At 40.7% G+C, this 27,181-nt stretch overlaps 1 protein-coding gene across 6 annotated transcripts; it reads left to right on the plus strand.

The window, feature by feature from the left end:
• The first annotated feature begins 10,858 nt into the window (after positions 1-10,858).
• LOC148847766 (F-box protein CPR1-like) lies at positions 10,859-26,704 on the plus strand. 6 transcript variants are annotated; one of them, XM_088949498.1, is made up of 5 exons: positions 10,859-12,202; positions 22,468-22,619; positions 24,684-24,780; positions 26,083-26,153; positions 26,263-26,704. In XM_088949498.1, exons 1-2 carry the CDS (start codon positions 10,995-10,997, stop codon positions 22,520-22,522), a joined length of 1,263 nt encoding a protein of 420 aa, XP_088805624.1. In that variant the 5' UTR covers positions 10,859-10,994; the 3' UTR covers positions 22,523-22,619; positions 24,684-24,780; positions 26,083-26,153; positions 26,263-26,704. The 6 variants fall into 6 exon arrangements, with proteins under 6 accessions (XP_088805624.1, XP_088805623.1, XP_088805628.1 ...); XM_088949497.1 differs by having other exon boundaries at positions 22,468-22,605; XM_088949502.1 differs by lacking the exon at positions 26,083-26,153 and having other exon boundaries at positions 26,263-26,400.
• The last annotated feature ends 477 nt before the right edge of the window (positions 26,705-27,181 follow it).

The raw sequence follows: 27,181 nt of genomic DNA on the forward strand, positions 1-27,181 counted from the left end.
TTTGAGTCATTTTCTTCAACTAACCCGACTTAGTCCATTTACTTATTGACTAAACTAAAATCAATCGACCTTGAAGTAAAACTGACCCAAGCATGAAGGGCCGGTTTATCAGTTTAGTCGGTTTATATATATATATATATATATATATATTAAACTAACATATTTATTTATATTTAAGTTCATTTCTTTTTAGTTTTTATGCAAAATCAAAACATATATTTAAATCAATTAATTTGTTGTGCAACACTGATTTTTTGTCAATATATATTTAAATTTATACAAAACTGAACTAGATATTGTACCATTGTATTATATTTGTATTGGTTTTATGCTTTTAATTTTTATCGTAAATAACCATTTTTTTCAAAGTTTAAACAGAACACAAATAAAATATATCAACATTTAACATATAAGGTAGGGATTAATTAATAATTACTTAAACATATAGGATCGGTTTGGTTCAGTTTATTTTCTCATTCAAATCGAAACCGGCCAGTGGTTTTGAAAAATTGACCAACTTGGGTTGGGTCAGTTTGACATTTAATGTGAACACCCTTAGTCATGAGATTACAACCTCTGTTGCAAGAGATTATCTCGCCATTTCAGTCAAGTTTTATAAAGGAGAGGCAAAATGTCAATAACATTCTTTTGGTAAGGGAGGTTACACACATGATGAAGGCTCATAAAAAAGGTAAGGGATACATAGTCCTCGAACTTGACATGTCGAAAGCATTTGATAGAGTGGGGTGGGAGTTTTTACAAGACTCTTCATAAAATGAATTTTCCCAATAAATAGTGTAATTTAATATATCGATGCATCTCCACTCCCTCTTTTTCCATCAAATTAGGAGGAGAAGCCCATGGCCACTTTCATCTCAAAAGAGGCCTTCATCAAGGAGACCCACTCTCACCTTATTTATTTATTATTGGCATGGAGTTCCTCACCCAATTACTAAACAATGCATCCAGCTCAGGTCTCATAGAAGGTATCAAATTATGTTGTGATGGCACACCTATCACACATCTCTTCTTTGTTGATGGCTGTATACTTTTCTGTAAGACTGATTTACTGCAAAACAAGGCCCTTAGATAAATACTTTATAACTTTGAGAAGATATCAGGACAGAGAATCAATTATGGGAAATCAAGTTTGATGTTTACCAGAAACGTACCTCGTCAGCATCAAAAGTTCTTCTCCAAAGTTCTCAAGATGAGTATCATGTGGGGCACTAAATACCTAGGTTCTAGAGTGGAAATAAATGCTAGAAACCAGTTTTTTAACAAAGTTTAGATTTTTTAATAATAATAATAATAATAATAATAATAATAATAATAATAATAATAATAATAATAAGAATAAGAATAATAATAAACTAGCGAGGATTTACGCATTGCATAGACTTTGTTTATATCTATTTATTATTTATAATAATTAATAGATGTTATTATATATTTATATTATTGACTAATAATTATTTTATTAATTATTAATAACTATTTATCATTTATTTAAATAATTAAATATATCATTACTTGGCATGAGTTTTTTGCGAGTTGTACCTCCTTATCCAAATAGAATGATCGGCTCGTGACATTTCAACCATGTTTTTTCACCTTTGGTTTCCTTCTGTAAATGGTTAGAGACCATCTACATCCATTCTAACCTTGTTTTATGAAAAAAGGTTTCTACAAAATAGAAATAGGATAAAATAATGGAGGCAATGTATCTATTCAGGATGCTCATGATCTCCACTTATAGGCGGCAAATGAAACATTCTTTTGCAATAGAAAACAAATAGAGTATTTCACAAGGTTAACATGATACTTAAATGAAATTAAGGCTCAGTTTGGAAAGAGTATAAATACAAATATACATACAAAATAATATAAAATATAAGGTTTTTTTGTACTATACAAATTTGTATTTGTACTCCTTTCAAACTGAGCCTAAAGTTTTTTAACATAACACTAAAAGTTTTTTTTTTAAGCTTATTGGTAAAATTCATCTAACAGAACTCTAAAACCTAACATGAAAGTCTTCTAAAACCCCAAAAATTTAATGTGTACTGGTTTCTCCTTCTGAGAATAAAGCAACATAGATGTGTTTTTTTTTTGAATGGAGTTGAATTACTAAAACTTTTCCTTGCCATTTTTTTTCTAATAGTGATATGCACTATGAAAAAAAACGTACACTATGAATGTAGTGGATTTTAAAATTAATGCTTAAGGTAAGGCTGTAACTTGGCCCAGGTTGGCCCAAACCCAACCCAAAAAAGTCAGCTTGGGTTGGGTCAGGTTGATGCTTGGGTTAGGGTTAGAGTTGTAATTTATAAATCTGACTGTACTTTGGATTGGATTAAGGGTGACCCCTCAAGTAACCCGACCCAATCCGAACCCGACTTTGTAGTACATTTCATGCATAAATATATGTTATATATATGATACATCATACATTGATTTGTTTAGATGCATGATAGTTGTATAGCCCCCGCCACATACTATCATTTATTTCTTTTAAGATAACCACTTCACTTAGTCTTAATTGAAAATATTAAAATCTTAATAACATATTTTATGTTTTTTGAATATTTTATTCTTTATCGGCCTCTCTACTGTTTGCCACCCATAGCTTGTTGCCCATAAAAAATTTATTATAAGTTATAACTCATAATAAACTATAGTCATTTCGAATACTTTTTTTTTTTTTTTATTTTATACTTAAAGAACCAATAAAAACATTAACAAATAAATACTAATAAAACATAAGATTAATATATATAATGAAAATTGAGTTAAGATTTAAGATTAAAAAATTCTACAAAAACAGCTCTCTCTCCTCCACCCCTAGAAGGCTGGAGGGTAAAGTTGCAATCGTGACTGGAGGTGCGAGAGGGATTAGAGAAGTGACGGTGAAGATGAGTTGGGAATTGTTCTTGCTAGCTCCTTAGCCCATTAGCCTTGAAGAAGAATAGAAGATGTTGAGAAGTTGCTAAGTTCCATGGTTTCATGACACGGCCATCTTGACATCCTTATCAACAATGTTGGGATACTGGAGAATCAATCCAAGCATAAAAGCATAATCAACTTTGATGCAGATGAATTTGATCTCATTTGGGCACTTCACCAACAATACTCGCCATTAATTATTGCTATAGATTTGGGCGATTGGATGAGGCGTCGATCTGCTGAAGATACTCGAGGGGAATCCGAGGATTCCATTAGCCCTAATTCTGTTTCAAGTTTCAATTCCATCGTCAGTTTGAAAGCATAATTCAGATCAAGGTTTTTAAAACCGATTTGGAGAGCGAGCCAGTCAGGGGTTTGGTTCTTGGGTCAAATGGTTTTTCAAACTAAGTGGTTATCTCATTCTAGCAAAAAAAATTAAAAAAATAAAAAACAATCAAAACCGTTGAACAGTTCAATTGCTCGGATCAACGGTTTGTTGACCAAATCAATGTTTTCTTGTAAATATCCGGTTTTGAGGAAAAACGGTTCCCAATTTTCCGGTTCGACCATCCGGTCTGATCCATTTTGAAAACCATGATTCAGATAAAGAATTATATGCTCGAAAAATCGAAGCTCCCCTCTTCTGTCCTCTATACAAATGACGATTCGAAAATTTCCTGTGGCTGCTCGTCTCTTACAAACTCTTTTTGGTTACCGGTATCTGATCTGAGCAAGGAATCATCCTGTGTTATCATCTTCCTAATCCTGTTTTTCATCGTTTTGTTATAGTGATTTGTTTTGCTTGCTTGCCTATTTATGTAGTGGGATTGATGTTCCATTTTATTCTGGCAGAACTGAGATTGATGTATAGTTCTAGGAAGTGGGCGTAATAGTTGAGGAGTACTTTTCAACTTGGAGTAAGAGTCTTGCTGACTGGCGATGATTCTTATCTGACTTATGAAAGATGGAGAGAGAGAAATATTGGATTTTAAAAAAAAAATTATATATCACGTGATATCATATGTGTACAGATTTTGACGAAATATTAGAGATGTTAACAGGTAGAATTAGTCAATTGTCAAAAAACCTAGGAAGCTTTGTAAGATAATATGCAAACATTAAAGATAGAGTTAGTCAATTAACTAAACAACAGCGAAAATTTAAAAAATTTATCCTTTATTATAATACCCCAAAATACTATTCATCTTCTTCTCTAAATGCGACAAAGACAACTTAACCGTCCATTCATCCCTTTCTCTTTTCTATCTTTCTTCTCTAACCACTTTGTCCTCCTTACTATGTCAAATATTCCACGTCTGTCACAGACCCATTGCCGTTTCTTCTAAACGGCCATGGGTATGATATAATGATAACGTATTTGTCCCTGTGATTGGTATGATATAGTGATCATGTACTTGTTCCCTTTTTTTTGGTATGATATAAAATTTTCATGGCTCGATGGAAATATATACAAATATTCAACACTAGCTTTCTCTCAAACATTTCCATCAAATCTTTTACAAAACCCTATTTTAAAAATTTTTATCATCTTACAATGTTTGTGTCTTGGCTTGAATCCAGATTTCAGAATAGAGTAAGCCATGAATTTTTGTAGAAAAGATAGTGATGAGGGCAGATTTTGCCCTCCAATGAAATTGTGACATGTGGCACATCGTGACAACTAGAAAAACACCCAACCAACAAACTTACGAAGTTGGTGACCCACCCAGGCACCAGTTTGGCCGGCCTGGCGTGACCTGCGCGAACTGCGCGCGGCCTGCGTGAACTGCGCACGGCCTGCGTGAGCTGCGTGCGGCCTGCGTGACTTGGCCAACCTGGACCAGCCTAGCGCATGATCCGGCCAAGCCGCCCATAAAGCGCCCACCGACAAACCTGGCCTAGACACTAACCCGTCGGCTGACACAGGCGCCGACCTGACGACTTGGCCTAGACACTGACCCGCCGACTGACGCAGGTGCCCCCCTAACAACCCGGCCCAGGCGCCGACCTAGCCACCTGACACAAGCGCCAGCCTGACGACCTCGAGGAGTTCACCACCGTACCCCGGTTCTGACAGGATGCGACGAGTCTTACCGTTTGGAGGATTTTCACCCACCTAACCCGCGAGGACTCTGGTATATAAAGACCTCACCCTCAAAGGGGAGGGGGATGAAAAAAGGGAAGTAACCCTGCTCTCTAGCTCTCTCATATTATCTTCAAAGCTCTCTATAATAAGAGTGCTAACTTAAGTGTCGGAGAGCCCCCACTGGGAAAATACCCCCGTGACCTCTGATTCAGTTCTCGCAGGTCCTTCAGCTCCCGCCGCCTACAAAGAGGAGGAAAAGATGGAGTTCCCGGAGGTCCCTCAGCTCCCGCCACCTACAAAGAGGAGGAAAAGATGGAGTTCTCGCAGGTCCCTCAGCTCCCGCTGCCTACAAAGGAAAGAAGACCACCTCATGCTGAGGGCAGTCGGATTACGCCGCACCAGGGAGCTCCAGAATTCTCTAAGTCACCGGCCGCCTAGTAGGCAGTTTGCCACCAGGCAGTTCGCCACCAGACAATTCGCCACTGGGCAGTTTGCCACCAGGCAGTTCGCCACCAAGCAGTTCTCCACTGAGCAGTTCGCCAGTAGGCAGTTCACCACCAAGTAGCTCATCACTAAGGCACGCCACCATCAGGTCAAATAACGAGGTACTTAGCCAAAAAATTTTACATCACAAAACATTGGTACGTGGCCGAAAACGGTTACATCAATTGGCGCCGTCTGTGGGAACACGCTACAAAAAACTAAGTTCTCATCCTACAAAAGCTAAGTTCTCATCTTACCAAAACTAAGTCCTCACTTTTTAGAAATTGAAGCTATCGCTTTATAGTTTACATTTTTTATGAACTCATAGACTATGCAGGGGGCTAACGGACTAAGTAGCTCTACCAACCTTACTTTCAATTCAGATAATGCCACATCAGTCCTCTCCGCAAGGTCCCCCTACAAAGATGAGCTCTTCGTGGCTTCCGCGGGAGTTGACGACCAACTGACTACATAGGTGCCCTTACCGTGTGAGTTGGCAACCTAAAGTTAGTAGTGCTGCCCCCGAAGGTCGAGCCCCTAGTAGCTTCTTGTAGGAGTAGGTGACCGGCATTACGAAGCTGATGCAGGCCAAGCCTATGGGCCACATTACTACTTAAGACTCGGTCGCCTCTCCGGCACGGGCAAAGTTAGAAAAGAGTAGACCACTAGTCACTCCAAAGCCTATGAGCCACATTACTACTTAAGACCCGGTCGCCTCTCCGGCATGGGAAAAGTCAGGAAAGAGTAGACCACTAGTCACTCCAAAGCCTATGGGCCACATTACTACTTAAGACTTGGTCGCCTCTCCGGCACGAGCAAAGTTAGAAAAGAGTAGACCATTGGTCACTCCCAAAGCCTATGGGCCACATTACTACTTAAGACCCAGTTGCCTCTCCGGCACAGGCAAAGCCAGAAAATAGTAGACCACTAGTCACTCCAAAGCCTATGAGCCACATTACTACTTAAGACCTGGTCGCCTCTCCGGCATGGGCAAAGTCAGGAAAGAGTAGACCACTAGTCACTCCAAAGCCTATGGGCCACATTACTACTTAAGACTTGGTCGCCTCTCCGGCACGGGCAAAGTTAGAAAAGAGTAGACCATTGGTCACTCCCAAAGCCTATGGGCCACATTACTACTTAAGACCCAGTTGCCTCTCCGGCACAGGCAAAGTCAGAAAAGAGTAGACCACTAGTCACTCCAAAGCCTATGGGCCACATTACTACTTAAGACCCGGTCACCTCTTCGGCACGGGCAAAGTCAGAAAAGAGTAGACCACTAGTCACTCCAAAGCCTATGGACCACATTACTACTTAAGACCCGGTCGCCTCTCCGGCACGGGGAAAGTTAGAAAAGAGTAGACCACTAGTCACTCCAAAGCCTATGGGCCACATTACTACTTAAGACCCGGCCGCCTCTCCGGCGCGGGCAAAGTTAGAAAAGAGTAGACCACTAGTCACTCCAAAGCCTATGCGCCACATTACTACTTAAGACCCGATCGCCTCTCCGGCACGAGCAAAGTTAGAAAAGAGTAGACCACTAGTCACTCCAAAGCCTATGGACCACATTACTACTTAAGACCCGGTCGCCTCTTCGGCACGGGCAAAGTCAGAAAAGAGTAGACCACTAGTCACTCCAAAGCCTATGGGCCACATTACTTCTTAAGACTCGGTCGCCTCTCCGGCACAGGCAAAGTTAGAAAAGAGTAGACCACTGGTCACTCCCAAAGCCTACGGGCCACATTACTACTTAAGACCCGGTCGCCTCTCCGTTACAGGCAAAGTTAGAAAAGAGTAGACCACTGGTCACTCTCAAATCCTACGGGCCACATTACTACTAAAGACCCAGTCGCCTCTTCGGCACGGGCAAAAGTCAAAGAAGAGTAGACTACGAGTCGCTCCCAAAGCCTACGAGCCACACTAGTAATTGGATCAGCACTTACTAACTCATCGACTTACGGGCCAAAAGAAATCTACTCCCTTCGCTGAGTTACTATCAGCTTGGGAGTGGGGGGCTATTGATGAGGGCAGATTTGGCCCTCTAGTGAAATTGTGACACGTGGCACCTCGTGACAACTAGGAAAACACCTAGCCAACAAACTTACGAAGTTGGTGACCCACCCGGGCACCAGTTTGGTCGGCTTGGCGCGACCTGCGCGCGGCACACGTGACCTGCGCGAACTGTGCGTGGCACGCGCGACCTGCGCGGCGCGCGCGGCCTGTACGAACTACGCGCGTGGCTTGCGCGAACTGCGTACGGCCTGCGCGAGCTGCGTGCGGCCTCCGCGACCTGGCCGACCTGGACCAGCCTAGCGCATGATTCGGCCAAGCCTCCCATAAGGCGCCCACCGACAAACCTGGCCTAGACATTGACCCGCCGACTGACATAGGCGCCAGCTTGACGACCTGGTCTAGACACTGACCCGCCGACTGACACAGGCGCTGACCTGACGACCTGGCCTAGACACTAACCCGCCGACTGACGCAGGCGCCCCCCTAACAACCCGGCCCAGGCACCGACTTGGCCGCCTGACACAAGTGCCAGTCTGACGACCTCGAGGAGTTCACCACCGTACCCCAGTTCTGATAGGATGCGACAAGTCTTACCGTTTGGAGGCTTTTCACCCACCTAACCCGCGAGGACTCTGGTATATAAAGACCTCACCCCCCAAAGGGGAGGGGGATGAAAAAAGGGAAGTAATCCTGCTCTCTAGCTCTCTCATATTATTTTCAAAGCTCTCTATAATAAGAGTGCTAACTTAAGTGTCGGAGAGCCCCCACCGGGAAAATACCCCCGGGACCTCTGATTCAGTTCTCGCAGGTCCTTCAGCTCCCGCCGCCTACAAAGAGGAGGAAAAGATGGAGTTCTCGGAGGTCCCTCAGCTCCCGCCACCTACAAAGAGGAGGAAAAGATGGAGTTCTCGCAGGTCCCTCAGCTTCCGCTGCCTACAAAGGAAAGAAGACCACCTCATGCTGAGGGCAGTCGGATTGCGCCGCACCAGAGAGCTCCAGCATTCTCTAAGTCACAGGCTGCCTAGTAAGTAGTTCACCACCAAGCAGTTCGCCACCAGGCAGTTTGCCACCAAGCAGTTCACCACCAGGGAGCTCGCCACCAGGCAGTTCACCACTAGACAGTTCGCCACTGGATAGTTCACCACCAGGCAGTTCACCCCCGAGCAGTTCGCCACCAGGCAGTTTGCCACCAAGCAGTTCGCCACCAGGCAGTTCGCCACCAAGCAGTTAGCCACCAGGCAGTTCGCCACCAGACAGTTCACCACCAAGCAGTTCGCCACCAGGCAGTTCGCCACCAAGCAGTTCGCCACGAGGCAGTTCACCACCAGGGAGCTCGCCATTAGGTAGTTCGCCACCAGACAGTTTGCCACTGGGTAGTTCACCACCAGGCAGTTCGCCCCTAGGCAGTTCTCCACCGAGCAGTTCGCCTGTAGGCAGTTCACCACCAAGTAGCTCATCACTAAGGCATGCCACCACCGGGTCAAATAACGAGGTACTTAGCCAAAAAATTTTACATCACAAAACATTGGTACGTGGCAAAAAACGGTTACATCAGATAGTATTTGCCTCCTTAAATCCTCTAGTTGTGGCCTGGTACAAACAGAAGTTCTTACACACCTTTTTCTCTATTGTCAATAAGTACGACAATATGAGAGGTGAGAAAGAGACTAATTGCTCAAATATCTATTTGTAATCTCTGCAATTCTAGATTTTTTTCCGCATTTATCCTGCGTTTGAAGTAACAAGTGTTCGACAACTAAACCTCTAAAACTTCAACCTTGGAGGGATTGCATGCTCTCCCTCTATGGTAGAGTCTCAAGTTGCTCATTGCCTTTACATGAAGTTTCAAGTCTTCGGTTTTAGAAATGGCTACTGCAGAGAAGTCGCACTCTCATGTTGATTTAAAAGAAAGAGGTCATCCTCACTCTGTCGTTGCAAGCGACGTAGGGGTGAGGGAAGCATCTGCTTCTCTAAAGCTAACGATAAATTGTGGCATTCCCAGTTCTTATGGATTGTATGAAGAGCATAGGTTCTCTAGTGTGTCTGATATCGAGATTTGGGGGACTTTGGCCCACTATCAGAATTTTTTGGCATCGGATTGTTTGATTGAGGTAGATTTAGGGTCTATCCGTTTTTTCTTAACTCTTATTTCTTAATTTTTTTACTTTAAGAGAAAAATGATTGTTCGTTTCATCTTATCTCTTATCTCTTAAAGTGCAATCATACAACTTTTTGTTTTCCAATGATAGCTCTCAAAAAACAAATAAAAACTCTCATATATGAAGTAAAAAATATATATTTCATAATTTTCAGAATTTAGAATTCAAAACAACATTATCTACATTCAGAATTCAGAGGAAAGAAAAGTTCACTAATACCAATATACCTCTTAATGTAATTATTACACTTTCAGATACTAGTTTTCAGAGCCAACGAGCATGCCCTTAGAAAGTAGGGTACCAGAAATTAAGGTGCATTTGACTAAAGTCAACTAATCAGTAATTTGGGATTGGAAGGACGATATGGCTACTACTCACAAGCAATGCATTAAAGCTCGATTCAAGATAAGGGGAAACAAGTAAAAACTCAAAATAAAGGGAAACAAATAAAAATTCAAGAGAGGAGCTGAAAAGACCAGGATGACCAATTAAGTTGTTTTTGCCACCTTGAGTTCGTAGTTCTTGGAGAAGAAGATGAATAGTGTTTTGGGGGTTTAATAAGGGGTTTTTATAGTTCAGTCCACCCCTAGGGTGGAGATAGGATTTCTAGGAATGGACTGAATCCTATCCATTGATTGATGCTAAATTCATGGGCAGGATGTGATTTATAGGGGGGTTACTAGTAGATTAAGAAGGACTGCAATTTCAGATTTCTGAGGTGGATTGCAGTCCACTTATCCTTTTTAATAAATCTATATCTGAATTAATAGATAGAAGGGTAAAACAGGTATATGAACATCTCCCAATGATGGCATTATCCGTTTTGATACCATCATCAGGTGATGTTACCAATACACGATAGGAATGGGCTGTGGGGCGGTGATGTAAACTCTAACTTTCTCTATGAATAATAGAACAATGACGGAAGGGATGTAAATGGATGATTTTTTAAAACTACGGGAAGATTTTGTTAAGGTGAAAATATAGGGGAGGATTTTATGATTATCAGGAAACTTATGGAAAGTTTTTATAATTATATATTTTGCCCTTTCATTTTTATTTGTACACGTGCCCCTTTATATTAATAGCGCCATGTAAGCGTAGTTTTTGTTGGATGAGGCATTTCGACTTAATTACTTTTACAGTTTCCCAGCATCAGGTAGGAATGTTGCCCGACAAATCGGTTGAGGTACCAAACATGCCTTACGACTATCAACGGTCACCCGATATTGCTTCGTGTCCTTTGTCTTTCCGAGCAAAAGGCTAAAAGCACAAAAAGGATCGAAGAACAACTGCTTGACCCAGACGCTATGTCGTCGAGGAGCCTCCCTGCAGACGTCATCTTCGATATTCTCTGTAAACTTCCCGTAAAGTCACTGCTGCGATTTAAGTGCGTCTGCAAATCATGGCTCGCCCTAATCAGCGACCCTCTATTCATTAAACAACATCTGAATCGAGTGCTAGAAAACATCACTATCCCCAACGACGACGGCGGGTCCTCCAATTTCATCGTCATCTCTGCCAGCATTGTCTTTCACGTAGATAATGGTTCTGAGACAGAAACGAATGATGGGTCGTCGAGAAAACTGGATTTGCCTTTTCAGAATTTTATCAGAAGTCCATGGGTAGCGGGTTCCTGTAATGGGTTGGTGTGCTTGGCCGACGAGAGACTCGATGACACACCAGAAGACTTGTTTGTATGGAACCCATCTACCGGGGATTACGTGAAGTTGCCGGAAACCCCTTTTGAACGTCCTCCCTCCTCCCACTTATTAATGACGGATATTTCTGCGTTCGGCTACATCTCCGCCCTCGACGAATACAAGGTGGTAAAAGTTATTGATGCTTTTGATGTTTCCAGAAGTCCTGGCGTCAATCGGTCCACAGTTCTGGTGCACACGCTGGGCACTGATTCATGGAGAAAGATTGGGGAAGACGTCTCTTTCCAAATTGACTGTCGTTCCGGTGGACTGCTCTTGCATGGAGGTATTCATTGGCCGGCGGCTCGCTTCTTTCAGGTGGGTGTCTTGATGCTCATTGTTTGTTTCGATCTTGAGGACGAGGTGTTCTGGGAGGTCCCATCGCCCGACATGGGAGAGGTTGATAAGGATTGGATTAAATTGGGGGTGTTGAGAGGATGCCTTTGTGCATTTCTTTCTGTTCATGGAGAAAGGATTGACATTTGGGTAATGGAAGATTACGGGGCAAAAGAGTCTTGGATTAGACAGTTTTCCTTCCAGTGGCGAGCAATAGCTAGGGGTTTTGAGTCGTATGATCCGGCGTGGTTTGTGAGGGATGGGGAGATTTTTCTCAAGAATGCTTCTGGGGAGGTGGTTTTGTATCATCCAATACGCAACAGGGTTCTTCGCCTTCCAAATGCTCGGGATCGGGAATTTAGGGAAGGGGAATTTAAAAGAATACTTGGTTATGTTCAGACCCTCGTCTCGCCGCTTTCTCTCAAGGCTAACAGTGGAGTGAGTAGGCAACTTAAGAGAGAAAAGGAAAGAAGGAAGTTCAGGTGAAAGAAAATTTTCTTTTTCCTTATTTCATTAATTCTATGTTTTGCGCAGGCTCTACTTAAATGTGGTTTCAAACCTCAGTGATAATCTGGGATCTGTGCTAACAAGGGTATGTGTATCTGGTTATTTGAATGAAGCCATCTAGGACCTGGTGGTGATTCCATAAGCATTCTATATATAGAAATGATGATTGCACCACCTTACAAAAAACTATTTTCCTATCTCAACCAATTCCACCTATTTGAAATTGTTCCAATTTCAATGCTCCTCTCCATGAGCGCTAAGTCATTTTGTTTATAGTTTGGTACTTTGATTGTTTTTTCTTGTTGGATTTTCCCCTCTAGAGGCAAAATTGATCTTATAAGATTAGATAATATTTTTTTTTTATTTCTTATATTCTATGGAATTTAAGAATGGTTTTGTTTTTGTTTTATTTGATAATTGTGAGATTTTATTTAAAATGAGGTAAGATGCAACAGGCATTAAACCAAGTGCAAAACTGGCAAAAAGATAAAAAGACACAAAATGAGTCGATAGAAAGTAGGATCATTTACTAAAATATCCCTTATAGTTTTATGAATTTACTAAAAACCTATCTTATAGTTTGTGATTTATTAAAATATCACTAAATTTGCAATGGTTTACTTAATTGACTTTTCATTAGATAAAAATGGAAATAACAATTTTAATACTAGCATCTAGACCTGTTTACGAGCCGGGCTTCAAGCCCAATTTTACATTGTTTCGGGGTCAGATTTTGGGCTGAGCCCATTAAAAACAAAAATATCATTTTTTCCCTCAATAAAGCATGAACAACCATTCTATTTTTTTTCTCTATTTAGTTAATTTTAATTTGTTTTATATACAAAAAAGTATTAGAAATACTTTTTGGAATAAACAACCATGAATCCATACCCTTAAACAAAGTAGGGGTACTTTTGGAATAAACAATCCATGCCTTTTGACTTAATTTTTAGTGTAATCATATTACTATTTTCAAAGATTAATCAAGATAGAGTCAAAAGAACTACTGATGGAAGAGGTCTTTCACCAAAAAGAGATAACAGTGAAGTTCAGGGAAGGCTAAAAAAGAGATGACAATGAAGTTCAGGGAAGGTAGAAAAGGAACAATTTACCTTGTAGGGTCAGCGGTCGCTTGGTTTCAATGTTGATTAGCAGAATGGAAAGATGCATACCTTAAGACTATCTAACGAAACTTGCATGGAAAATAGAAAAAGAAACTCAAAATTGATGGTTCGTAACACTGGAAGAGAGATTTGAGAAAGGAAGAAGATAAATAATTATTATAACATAAGTAAAAACCTAGAAGGGTGAATTGGGATAGCCAATGAATTGTATCAAATCGTAACCAATATTTGGACGATAGAGAAGTAGAAACAGTAGGAGGTTCAGAAACAGACTGAGGAAAGAATGAAGGAAAATAGGGTGGTCTCGAAGGAGGAAATGAAGGAGAGAAGGAAGAGAATAGAAAAGTTGGGGCTAGATGAAGGGTTAGATGATGTAAAGATTGTATCGGTGGCTCTCTCAACTACGGTACCCAACATACTGATAGAAGGGACACTAGAAGGAAAATGTAGTGCTTAATGTGAAAAACAGGGTAAAGGACAGAGAGAAGTTTCAAACAAATTGGGACTGAAGCAGAGTGCCATTCTCATGCTGTTTGAAGAGAATAAGGCGATGATGGATGTGGGCTTTGAGGAGGTAGAATTTACTACCATTGAAACTTGGGAGGGCACTGTAATGATCGAAAATTGGTGTCCTTCCTGTAACTCGAAGAATTTCAATAACCTTTGGCGTAAACCTCTGCTGGAAAAGATAATAGTGGCCTTTGGTGGGGCTCTAATCTCCTAAAAAAAGCTGAAGACATCCATCGTTCTTTCGATCTGCTCACTGAAGGATTGTGGATTAGAGTTTAAGTTGCTTCGGAATTGGAAGCCACGTTATGGAGGGGAAGCTCGAAGGTTGAAGATGAAGATGATGTGATCGGGTGGGTGACATGTGGAAGCAAAAGAGAAGGGGCAGATGTCATAAGTATATAACCAGACAGCTAGAGAGGAATGATGAGGCAGAAGACAAAGCGCCAGGTTCTTGGGTAGACCAGTGTCCAAAAAAGGAAATTACTTCAAATTGTGGGGCAAAAGAAGCGGGTTTTAACTTTAACAAGAAAAGACAAGGTATTTCAAATTCAATTGACCCGTTGGAGCGAAGCGGAAGAAGAGTGGACCAGTTGGTTAGTAGGGAGGTGGGCGAGCCAGCACATGCGAGCTTTCGTAGTCACGTGAGCCAATCGACCAAAGAGACGATAGACAAAAGACCTGATCTATCATCTTCTCCAGCTCGATCGAACTCACCCAGAGAGCAAAAAGGGGCAGCCTGATGTGGAGGATACGACAGAGAAACGATAGACAAAAGACCTGATCTATCATCTTCTCCAGCTCGATCGAACTCACCCAGAGAGCAAAAAGGGGGCAGCCTGATGTGGAGGATACGACAGAGAAAAGAGAAAGAGCGCCCTAATCTGAGGTTCTCCAGGAAAAGCCAGGAGCAGTTCGACGAAAGTGATTCTGAAGAGAGTAGTTCAGAAGAAGAGTTTGAGTCCCCTAGCTCGGATGAAAATTCCTACGGTGAGAGCGATTAAGACCAAGGCAGAGTCACTGAACAGGTTATTGAAGATCTCAACCTAGAAGCTTTCTTCAACCTCCGACTTGACTGTTTCTCTCCTCAAGTTCAGTCGAGCCTCGAACCTACCCGACTCAAGTTCGATCGGGTAAAATGGACGATCTGCACTCAAGGGAGAAGAACCTAGACCAGATTCAATCACAGACAGGGGAATTTAGTAATTATGAAAGATTCGAACCAGGAGACAAACACAATAGCACCAAGCAAGAATAAAGTACCACAACCAGGTCAATCCCAAGTGATTCAGCCGGATTACTCCCTAACAGAAGCACTTGCAGAGTCGAGTTTTGGGGCTGTGGTCAGAGATCCCCCCTCGAGTCCTTCCGCCATATCCACCCCAGGGGCACAAGGTTTGTCAGGTAACGATGCGAATTTGCTTATGGTTACTAATGATGCTAGTGCTGCCCCTACAGATTCTACAGATGTAAACCATGGCTTAAGAGAGACCCATTATATTGAATGTGCCAAGGATGGAGAAGCAGGGCTTGTAGTCTCTAGGGGGATAGAGAAGAAAGTGTAACAGTGGAAAGTATAGAGAAGTCAGCACTGGAAAAAGGGGGAAGTGAAGGTGGAGGGGAGGAAGCAGAGGCGAAAAGCCTAGGAGAAGGCCTATCAGATGAGGAGATCCTATTACTGAAATTGGCAGAAAGGATGGGATTGAAAATCTCTAAGTTAGTTCCAGCCAAGACCCAAATGAAGATGAAGGTCAATTGGGGTAAAACTGGTAAGAGGAAATCGAGGGAGGTGGAAAAACAAAGGAGTGGATGGGGCAAGAGAGTTAAGGAGAGTGAGAGTAGTGGAAGCGGAAGGTGAAGAGATTGGGAAGGGTAAAGGGGAGTCAGAGCCAAGGTGAAATGAAGATAGTGAGTTGGAATTTCAGAGGGTCAGGGAGAGCAACAAAAAGAAGGCTTGTGAAGGAATTATTGAGGAGAGAGAAGCCGGACATTGTAATGGTACAAGAGTCAAAGGCCCTGAATATTGATAGAAAGTGGGTGAGAAGTATCTAGGGAGGCAAAGGGATTGGCTGGGCTATGGCCCCATCTTGTGGTGCGTCGGGAGGGATAGTCACATTGTGGAAGGAGGAGACAATAGAGTGCGTAGAGGACTTAATAGGGAGATTCTCAGTGTCTGTAAACTTGAGGAAGATAGATGATAGTTGCAAATGGGTGCTCACAAATGTCTACGGACCTAATTCTTATAGGGAAAGAAATGAAATATGGGAAGAGTTGGTAGATGTGCGAGGACTATGACAAGGACTGCGGTGCTTGTGGGGTGATTTCAATGTGGTAAGACATCCTGATGAATCTAACAACCCGAGACAGAGGATATCCACCAGCATGAGGAGATTCAATAGGTTTATAGAAACCTTTGAGCTAAAGGAGATTGAAAGTGGTCAACAAAGACTCACGTGGACTAATTGTTAAGAAAATCCTTTATTCTCAAAATTGGACAGATTCCTTGTGTATATGGATTGGGAGGAACACTGGAATAATGTGGTAAGCAGAATGTTACCCAGAATCACTTCGGATCATTGGTCGATTTGCATTCAACAAGGATTAGAGGGAGAGGGGCTGAAGCCATTTAGATTTGAGAACATGTGGCTTACAGTTCTAGAGTTTATGCAAAAAAATCAAGGAGTGGTGGGAGGAAGACAACCCCCAAGCTGATTGGGAAGGGATTAGATTCCACAGGAAACTCAGGAATTTAAAAGAAAAAAAATAAAGGAGTGGAATTTCAATATGGGAGATTAGAAGAAAGAAAGGCAAAACTGATAAGCAGAATTGAAGAGATCAATAAAAAGGAGGAGGGAGGGGCTTTAGAGATAGGGGAGAACGAGGAAAGACTAAATTTGAAAGGAGAATTAGAAACTACACTCCTGAGAGAGGAAATAACTTAGAAGCAGAAATCAAGAGTGCAATGGATTAAAGAAGGGGATGGGAACACTAAACTCTTCCACATGATAGCAAATGGGAGAAAAAGAAAGAATCAAATCTCTATGCTAGAACTGGAAAATGGAACTTTAACAAATTAGGACAAGATTGCTAAGGCATTGGTGGATCACTTTAAATCAATTTTTAGAAGGCCTACGTCAGGAAGATGGGAGTTGGAAGGATTGGAGTGGCCAGTTCTATAAGAGGTGGTGAGCAGAAATCTAGAGATATGTTTTGAGGATGTGATGAAGGTTTTTGAGGAATTCTATCATAGAGGGGTTGTTAGCTGAGGTGTAAAAAAGGTCCTACCAGCAATCATCTCTCAGTTTCAAGGGGCTTTCATCCAAGAAAGGCAAATTTTGGATCAAATTCTAATAGCTAATGAATGTGTGGAGGATTTCATGAAATCTAGAAAGAAAGGCATTGTATGCAAATTAGATTTAGAGAAAGCCAATGACTTTCTAGATTGGGAGTTTTTGTTGGAGGCTCTTAGGAAGTGTGGATTGGGAGTTTTTGTTGGAGGCTCTTAGGAAGTCTGGATTTGGAGCAAGATGGTGTAGGTGGATTAAAGGATGTCTACAGTCCTGCCATTTCTCAGTATTAGTCAATGGAGTAGTAAAGGACTTTTTTAACACTAAAAGAGGAGTGAGATAAGGAGACCCTCTATCCCCCTTCCTTTTTACGATCTTAGTAGAGGTGCTTAGCATATTGATCTCGAAGGCAGATGAGATAGGTATTTTAAAGGGCCGGAGAGCAGGAAGGGGGAGTTTGGTGGTAACTCATCTTCAATTTGCAGACGACATCATTGTTTTTTGTGAAATTGGAGATGAGGTGGCTGCAAGGGACCTAAGGTTGGTGGTTAATCTTTTTGAAAAAGTGACAAATCTGAAGGTGAACCTTAACAAGAGTGTGGTAGCTAGGATTAACTTAACCCAAGAAGAGGTCAATGTTTGGGTAGAGGAATTAGGTTGTCTGCGGAGTGAGTGGCCTTTGAAATATTTAGGACTCCCCCTAGGTGCAAGCCCAAAAAATTTAGGATTCTGGGAACCGGTACTAGGGAGGTTTGAAAAGAAGTTGGCAGCATGGAAGAGAAATTATGTTTCTTTGGGGGTAGGATCACTCTTATTAGGGCCACCTTAGCAAATCTCCCAGTTTACTATCTCTTGGTGTTTAGTATGCCTCAAACTATTGGGAAGAAATTAGAGAAGATAATGAGGGATTTTCTATGGGAATTTAACGAGAAGAAGAGAGATCATCTAATTAGATAGGAAGTAGCGACTAGAAGGAAGGAGTTGGGAGGATTGGGTCTTGGAAGACTGAAGGAGAGGAATGAGGCTTTGTTGGGCAAGTGGTTATGGAGATTCCTAGGTGAGACAGATAGGCTTTGGCACAAAGTGGTAACCAGACATGAGCTCTCAGAGAATGGTTGGGATGCTAGAGTATCTAGTAAGACCTCGAGCTATTCACCATGGAAGGCAATTCACAAACTTCTCCCTTCATTTCTCAATCATATCAGATTTGATCTCAACTCAGGTAACAAAATCAAATTCTGGGAAGATATTTGGGTGGGGGACTCTTCTTTAAAAGCCTTATTCCCTTCAATTTTTTCTCTCTCCTCCCTCAAAGGTAGACCGATTGTTGACTTCCTTGCCCCTTCCCCATCCTTGTCTGGGGTGTTTCGATGGGGTGTTTCTAGACACTAGACTTTGGGTTCCTCATCCTTCAGGAGTTTTCAGTTATGCCTCCTTTTTCAAGTCCTTGTCTTCTCCTGCCCAAACTGGGGTACCCTTCCCTTTACAAGAAGTTTGCTGTCGACCTATCCCCCACAAAGTGGGTGCCTTTTGTTGGGAGGTCTATCATAGTGCAATTAACACTAGTGATCTGATGTAGAGGAAAAGACCTGGTTGGTGCCTTTAACTAAATTGGTGCTGTTTGTGCAAGTCAACTGGTGAGAATGCTTTTCATATTCTTGTCTCCTGTCCTCTTTCTAGTAGTGTTTAGGATTGGTTTTTCTACCTTTTTGGATGCAGGTGGGACACACCGTTGAGCTTGGAAAGATTGTTTGAGCCATCTACTTTTAGATGGCCAAAGCGAAGAGGGAGAATACTGTGGAGATGCACAAGGACAGCAGTGCTATGGGTACTATGGGAGGAAAGAAATTTGAGAATATTTGAAGACAAGGAAAGATGCAAGGAAAAACTAATAGAAAGTATCATGGTGAAGGTGACTTCATGGGCGAAAACACTGATTTTTTCTCAAATTTTACAGTGGATGATATAATAAGGAATTGGAGGACAGTTGCTTGCTCTTCCTCGGCAAAGAAGAAGGTCCTGAAGGATTGGGTGCCCCCTGAACCAGGTTTTATCAAATTAAACTTTGACGGCAGCAGTTTTGGAAACCCAGGAAGATCTGGAATTGGAGGGGTTATAAGAAATGAAAGAGGAGATGTGCTGGGGCTGTTTTCAGGTCCCATTGGAATTGGAAATTCCACTACAGCTGAACTGAAGGCAATGGTATATGGGATACAAAAAGCTAAGGAGATGGGGGTGGAAAAACTGGTTGCGGAAGGGGATTCCAAAGTTATCATCAGTTGGCTAAAACAACAGGACAGCACACCCTGGCTATTCAGAAATGATATCAAGAAGATTAAAAATCTATCCAAGGACATGCAACCGTCAATTAGGTGGACTCCTAGAGCAGCAAATGGATTTGCAGACCAGCTAGCCAAACAAGGGGTAAACAGGGATCACTGTTTCTGGGCCCAACTGTAAGAGTGAAAAATCAACTTAATAGTGGATGTAGTACATTGTAGTGGGGTAGCTGAGGCTACTCATAAACTGTAACCCCTGTAACTTCTATTTTTCATCGATGAAATTTCTTTTTATTGATAAAAAAAGGGGTGTTTTAGTAAAATGCAAACTATAGGGTGGATTTAAGTAAATCTGTGAAACTATTGGGGGTGTTCTAGTAAATGACCCTTTTAACTAATTTGAACTGGCATGGTTTGTGAGGGATGGTGTGATCTTTGTCAGGAATGCTTCTGGAAAGGTGGTTTTGTATCACCAAATGAACAATGGGATTTGTCTTCACAGTGTTCCAGAATTTAATGGAATACTTAGATGTGTTATTTTGGTACGTGCATGCTTAGATGTGTTATTTTGGCATGGTGGGTCCTCATTTAACTGCTTTTGTTAAAGGCTATGGTGAAATTGATGAGCCACCCAAGAGAGTAGAAAAAGGATAGCATAGTTAAAAATACAGAATATCTTTCTTTTTCTATTTCATTCTGGGTTTTTCTTTTTCCTTTTTTCATTACTTTTTTTTATAAGAGCCTGTCTAGATGTACCTCCATACCTCTGGTGTTAATATCTGTATTTGGAGATTCACATCATAAAATCCAGTAATATGACTCTAATGGTCCTAGAACTAGAGTAATTGTCAAATAAAGAAAATGTTGGAGCTCATATCTAGGAGGAATTATCTGTTTCAAGAATGAATATTGAAACAACAAATAACAAGTGGGTTTCACTGATGCAGGATGAAACAACAACGATGATGCCTCTTGGATTTGCCTCATCTAACCTGAACTATGTTTAGAAAATAATGTATTTAGAGGTTGTGGGTTGGGAAACAATAATAATGCTTCGCAGATGAACCTGTTAGTTTTGAGATGTCCTGATATCTCTTTCTCTTTTTCACCTACCAAAAATAAAAAGAAAAAAGATATTTCTTTCTTTTTCATGGGTAATGAGCAACTTCATTTAAAATGTCAGTATTACATGATATATGAAAAAGATCCACCTGAAAGAGATTTCATATACATAGGTAATGAGCAAAGGGCATCTAGGATCCAGTGATAGAAAGAATGGCCAGAAAATTACCCACCTGGAAATGTAAATATATATCATCCTGGGCTAAGAAGACTTCACTAAAGAGCATCCTATGACAACTACCCACTTTTTTCTTGTCTTCCTTTTCTGTACCAGAAAAAGTTGCAGAGAAGCTAGAAAAAATAGAAAGAGATTTCCTTTGGAAATGATGGCAGGAGAAAAATAAAATTCATCTGGTACATTGGGATCAAGTTTTCTTACCTGAATCAAGAGGTTGGTTAGGAGTGGAGAAAATGAGGGAAATGAAAGCTGCTTTTATTGCAAAGTGGTTCTGAAGATTTAGCTCTCAGCCTCAGTTGCTATGGAGGCAGATCATTGCAGAAAAATTTGGGATCATGAATTTTAATTGGGATTCAGGTATTGCAGAGGATCCTTATGGTTGTTCAGTTTGGAGTGGCTTTGAGAAGTTATGCGGTAACTTCATTCAAGGCATCTGTCTGAAAGTGGGATGGGAGATAAGATTATGTTTTAGAAATATGTGTGTGAAGATCGAGCTTTGATGGAGAAGGTTCCTACCCTTTGCATCCTTGCAGAGAATAGGAAAGCTAGGGTGATTGATACCTATGAAGTCCAAGAAGGGTTGTCTTCTGTAGCCTAACTCTGAGAAGAAGCCTGAATGATTGGGATTTGGGAGAAGTCAGGGTGATTGATACCTATTGTTTCCCTGTTCAGTTTGCTCAACAGATTTTACCCAAAGCCAGATCAAGAGTATTTTAGGAGCTAGAAGTGGGAGAAGTCAGGGACTTTCTCAGTTAAGTCTTTGTGCAGGCAGTTGTAGCCAAAATCCTGTTTTATCTCATAAGCAAGTTTGGTTATCCCACATTCCATCCAAAGTGGCTTTCTTGTCGTGGGCTGCTGGATAGTTGTTTAACCAGGGATAATTTGTCTAGAAAGAAGAGGAGTCAGCATTCATTCAGAGGCTTATGTACTATGCGGGAGAGACAGAAACTGCAAATCATTTATTTCTGCAGTGCACTATGGTGGCCCAGGGCCAGGTCTATTCCTATTTCTGCAGATTGTGGAACATTTCCTGGTTTGTGCCTGCAAATTTCTAGGACACTTGCACTCCTGGAAACTGAGGTTTAAATGATGAAGGAGATTGTGGGGTACATCCCAGCTGCAGTGTCATGGTACATTTGGAAGGAGAGAAATCAGAGAACTTTTTAGAATGGGAGCTACTCAGTGGATGATATAATTAAGAAATAGTGGGCTCCATTCACTCGGGCTGGCTGCAACAGACCTGTTCACTAACATAGAACATCATAGATATTTTGATCCTGCTTTGTTGTTTTTATAATGTGGGCAGGGCAAGTGCAGAATGAACATATTTTGTAAGGTGGCAAGAGAGAGATTGCATAAGCATCCTCAAAACAATGAAATTAAACAAGGGGAAAGTATTACATCTCCCCATGAATGGCAACATACAAGTACAAGAGATGTTCCCAATGTGCAGCTGTAGTGTCTTCTGGGTAGTGTGGGTAGCATACTTGCGGGTTGCAGAACCAAGCTTGGAAGTAGCTTAATTACTGGTTAAATGTCTTCTAGTTAAGATTATGATCTATTTGCATTGGATTTTTTTGTTTATTTGTATTATGGAGTATGGATGTAATCAATTTTTATTTTTTAATGCTCTTTCTATCTTTACCTCCTTTTTCTATTCCTTGAGGATGAAGATCTTATGGATATCTCTGTTGCTTTGTGTTGACTTTCACCCTATCTTAATTTTGTATTTATGTTTTGCAGTTCAGAAAATGTCAGAATGAATTCGCCTTGGAGTCTCCCAATGTTGGGGCTGTAGCAAGAGTAGCCATGATTACTGGGACTTGGGATGGAAGATGGATAAAGGAAAACCTCTCTATTTCATAGATTGGTTGTGAAGTTGTAAGTTTTAAACAGTATGTGCCAGAAATCAATTAGACTACTGGTTATAACCTTTTAGCCTTCAAATTTATTTTTTAATCAGAAAATATAAATAAAGTATTACCCATAAACCTATGAATTGCACGTTCATTGCAGAATACATTTTGGATAAATCATTTTCAATGCAAATTTATATTCATCTTCCCATGTTTGTAATTTGGAAACCTTTAAAGGGGGCTTGTTTAATTGTTAAAAAACTATATGGACATACCTTTACTGTCACCTGAAACTTCATTAAAATAATAAAAGAATGTGGTATTTACAAAGATGACAAGCATCTCTCAGCTTAGGCTGGCTGCTGCTACCTACCTTTACTGTCACTCAATGTTTTAAAATGCGCAGGCGTGACGTGAGGCATTCCAGTACCTAGAGGCATGAGAGTGTGAGACGTAGTTCAGAATGTAAGAGGCACAAGCCTCACGAACACAAGGAGGTATAAGTCTCCTTAAGAGGAGGTGGATGAGGAGGAAGAAAGGAGGGAGAGGAGGAAGAAGAGGAAGGAGGATCTCATTTTTCTTTAGTTTTTAATAAAAATCTTTCCTTTCCTTCCCTTCTTTCTTCTTTTCTTGCTTTCTCTCTTTTTTTTTTTCTTTTTTTTCTTTTTTGTCTTTTTATATGAGGTGTGTGTGAGGCACACGAGGCATATGCCTCTAGCATGCCTCATGAAAAAGGTGTATGCCTCTTGCCATCTGAGGCATATGCCTCAGAGGTGTAAACACCTCTTGCATACACCTCAGGGCGTTTTGGGGGTGCCTCCCACGCCTTTCAAAATACTGCTGTCACTATTTACTTGACAAGCATCAATTCTTGTAGCTCTGCTACAAATTTCCCCCCTGTTAAATTCTCATGGCCTATGGATCCTGAAAAATAAAGCAATGATCACCCATTATGGTCTATATAGATTCCCATTTCTGCCAGATGAACCTATTAAATTTCCATGGTCTATGGGTCCTGAAAAATAAAGCAATGATTACCCAATATGGTCTCTATAGATCCACACTTATGCCAGATGGACCTGGATTGCCCCTGCTGCAGCCATCAAATTAGTTTTATCACATTTGTATCCAGTGGCCTCCACAATGAGAGAACAAGAGATCTAGTTGTTGAGGATTGTGCAAACCAGCTGCCATCCCCTAATGATATTCTCTATAGAGAATGGATCAAATACTTGTCATTTTGAACCAAGAAGCTATTTTCACTGTTATTCTCTCAATGATAACACATACACAACTACACCGAGCTTTGCCATTAAATAGTCTATTATTTCTCTCTTCCCATGAAGTCCAATACTTCAAATAATTCTTGTGAATGCATTTTAATATCTAAACACGATTTGCAGTGGATCAATATCATTTTTGTTCTTTCTTAACCTCAGAAGAGGTCAACTGTGAATAAATCAAGGTTATTTTGGTTTCTTCTGAAGATGGATGCATCATCTTCATATGGATTGGATGCTCATAAAGTAGTGCTGTTTCTTCTGCGGGACCTTCACTGAATCACCTTTTGCTCATTTGAGCTTCTATATGTTTAACAATGTCTCATGAGATTGTCAACATGGAACTTCAAAGACCATATGGGTGACTGAGCAGTGCAAATTGGCGCACTGATCTAGACAATTTTGACTGGCAAATGAACCTGCTTGGTGGAATGTAGTTGGTTGGTTGTAAAAGAATTTAAAGATGCATGGGTAACAGCAAGCTGTTTAGAATTTGAGTACTCTTATCTCAAATTCTGGGCAATTTTGACTAGCAAATGAATCCATTTGGTAAAATATAGTTGGTTTATTGTAAAAGCATTCAAGGATGTGTAGGTAACAGCAAGCTGTGCAGAATTTGGGCACTCTTATCTCTTCTTCTTTTGATCTGGAGAATTTTGACTGGCAAATGAGCACCCTTATCTCTTTTCTTCTCTGTTTGGTGGAATATAGTTCTTTTTTTTTTCTGTTTGGCAACTCAAAGATTTCATTTTCATGGTTGCATTCCTTTTTTAAGGTGTAACATTTTGACCAATGATAGCCATACATGCTTATGGTCATACAGGTAGAGGCTTCACTGTGTTTGAGGAATGCTGAGTGGGGCTCTTGGTATATTTCTCTAGTCTTTCCTTCTATGTAATATTTCAGCCATGAAACATTTGGTAAGAAATGAATATCACTTTCTGCAACTATGATTTTGCAGTTTTTTTTTTTTTTTTTTTTTATTTCCTTATAAGGATATTCGTGCTTGAATACTCTGGGTGGTGTGATAAGATAAGGGCTTTATTTGGGAGGACCAGGTAGGAACTAGGAGTGCAACTTAAGCTGGGTTAGCCCCAAGCCCCCAACCCAATCCGAAACCGGAAAAAGTAGGATTGGTTGGGCTATATATATGTATGTATGCATGCATCATATATGTATAGTCCGTGTTTGGTTTGAAGGAAAAAGTAGGGAAAGGAAAGGAAAGGTAGGGAAACCAATACAAGGTTTGTAAAGGTTTCCCTACCTTTCCCTTCCTTTCCCTACTTTTTCCTTTAAACCAAACATAGCCATAGTGAAAAAGTTGGGTCAACCTGACCTAACTCGGCCTGACTTGCACCCCTACTAGCAACTCCATTTGTTTATTTTTATTGCCAATTAAAACCATAATTTTGTATTAGTCACAAACATTTAAAGTTATATTGTTTTAGTTTTTATATGGGATTTCTTTGCTTCAATTTATATGGGCCTTCGGACTACCTTTCTAATGCTAGCCTTTGTTCCAGAAATTGCAACGGGTTGAATGATCTGAGTTTCTAACCATCTGACTTAGTTACTCAAGGTTCTAGTTATTGATCAAAAAACATGCAGAATTGGGTGAACTGTTGATTGTTAGTCTTTTTTTTTTTTTTTGATAATTAGATTATTAGTCTTTGTTATAGTTCATGCAAGCAGTGGATCATTGGTGAGCAGATTTATGTTTCTCACACAAATTCTGGTTTTATATTAGTCCATGGGTGATGAGGCATGGAAATGGAACTCCAAAGAGAGATACATAGATACCAATCTAAGTAAATATCTTCTGTTTTTAACCAGGAATACTTGAAAAAAAAAAGCAAGAAGTAGGATTATATCCCAAGACAATTGTGACTTTTAGATTAGAATAATATACTTTTCTCAACTGTGGCATTTGCCATCTTCTGGCCGGATGCCTGATCAGAAAATAGATCCAATCAGATAATTGGTAAACATGATGTTTTGTACCTCAAAGAAAATGGTCTGCAATCTTTTGCACGAGTAGGGACTCCTGATGGGTGTAAGTGGACCTTCGCAAATCTGCTCTTTTGCTACTTTTACCACAAGTATGTAGGGATATGGTATGCTGGTTATTAACCATTGGAACTGTTCACTGGCGTGTGTTATTAAGGCATTGCAAGAGTCCAATGATGCCTACCTGTAAGAAGTAATAAAATGCTACTCCTCAGGCCTTGGCTACCATAAGTCCAATGTGTAGAGGAGGCGGACCCATACAGCACTGTCCTCAATGCTTCTCAAAGTAGGTTACTATGTTTTTCATTTTATTAGTTGTCCATCATCAATATTTAAATACAACAAACATTATAACATTTTTGGTTTTATTTTTTATTTTTTATTTTTATTTTCAGTGGGGAATATCTACAACATCTGCCGCTTGCTCTGCTCCCATACATGCTGGTTCGCAGGGTTACAGAGGAAAGGTAAAAAGCTGGTAGTAGGCACCCTTTTCATGGAGTGAATCCAAAGGCCTTGGGACCAAGGAATAGGGCGTGGGGGGACATACATCTCTAATCTGAGACAACCAGATGAAATCAGGGAGATCTGTGAAGCCGTGTGCTATCATTGTCTGCCATTTGTAAAGTGGGGAGTTTAGGTAGGTAGGGTTATGCTCTGAGGAACTGGATGCAACCCTCACAACAGGAAGGAAAATTGGTTTGCTTGAAGCCCTTTTTCCACTGAGCCTCAGTTTGCTAAAAATGTAATAATAAAAGGACAACTTTATGTTACAGAAATATATATATATATATATATTCCACTATCGGTGCCATAAAATGCACCTTGAGCTGTAAATATTGCATCATGAGAAATTTAATGTTGCACTTGCATCCATAATGGGTGCTACAGAATTTGTTTTGGGGTAAATTATTTAAATCTCCCAAAACAAATTTAATGTTGCACTTGCATCCATAATGAGAAATTTAAATCTGCTTTAACCTCCCTTTGACCTCTGTAAAAAAAAACTCTTCACATTTGGGTTGAATTATGCTTATTGACCCCTTCTTCTTCTTCTTCTTCTTCTTCTTTTCTTCTTCTTTAACCTCCCTTAACTTTTGCTGACAAATGTGTGGAGCCTGATATGATAAGTCACTCTAGTGTTGGTGGACAACCAACTAGGGTGAGAACTGACAAGTCAGGCTCACCAAGACCTACACTGGAAGTCTGAAATAAGTCGGCTCTCGTTTGGGCTACTTAAAATGAACCAAACGCACGATGTTCTCTCCAAAGATGGAGGAGCGAGTGAGGCCCTTGGCTTCTCCTCATACGACT

This window comes from Nelumbo lutea, chromosome 6 (genome assembly GCF_056320005.1).
Source record: "Nelumbo lutea isolate HS-2025 chromosome 6, American lotus-T2T, whole genome shotgun sequence".
NCBI lineage: Eukaryota > Viridiplantae > Streptophyta > Magnoliopsida > Proteales > Nelumbonaceae > Nelumbo > Nelumbo lutea.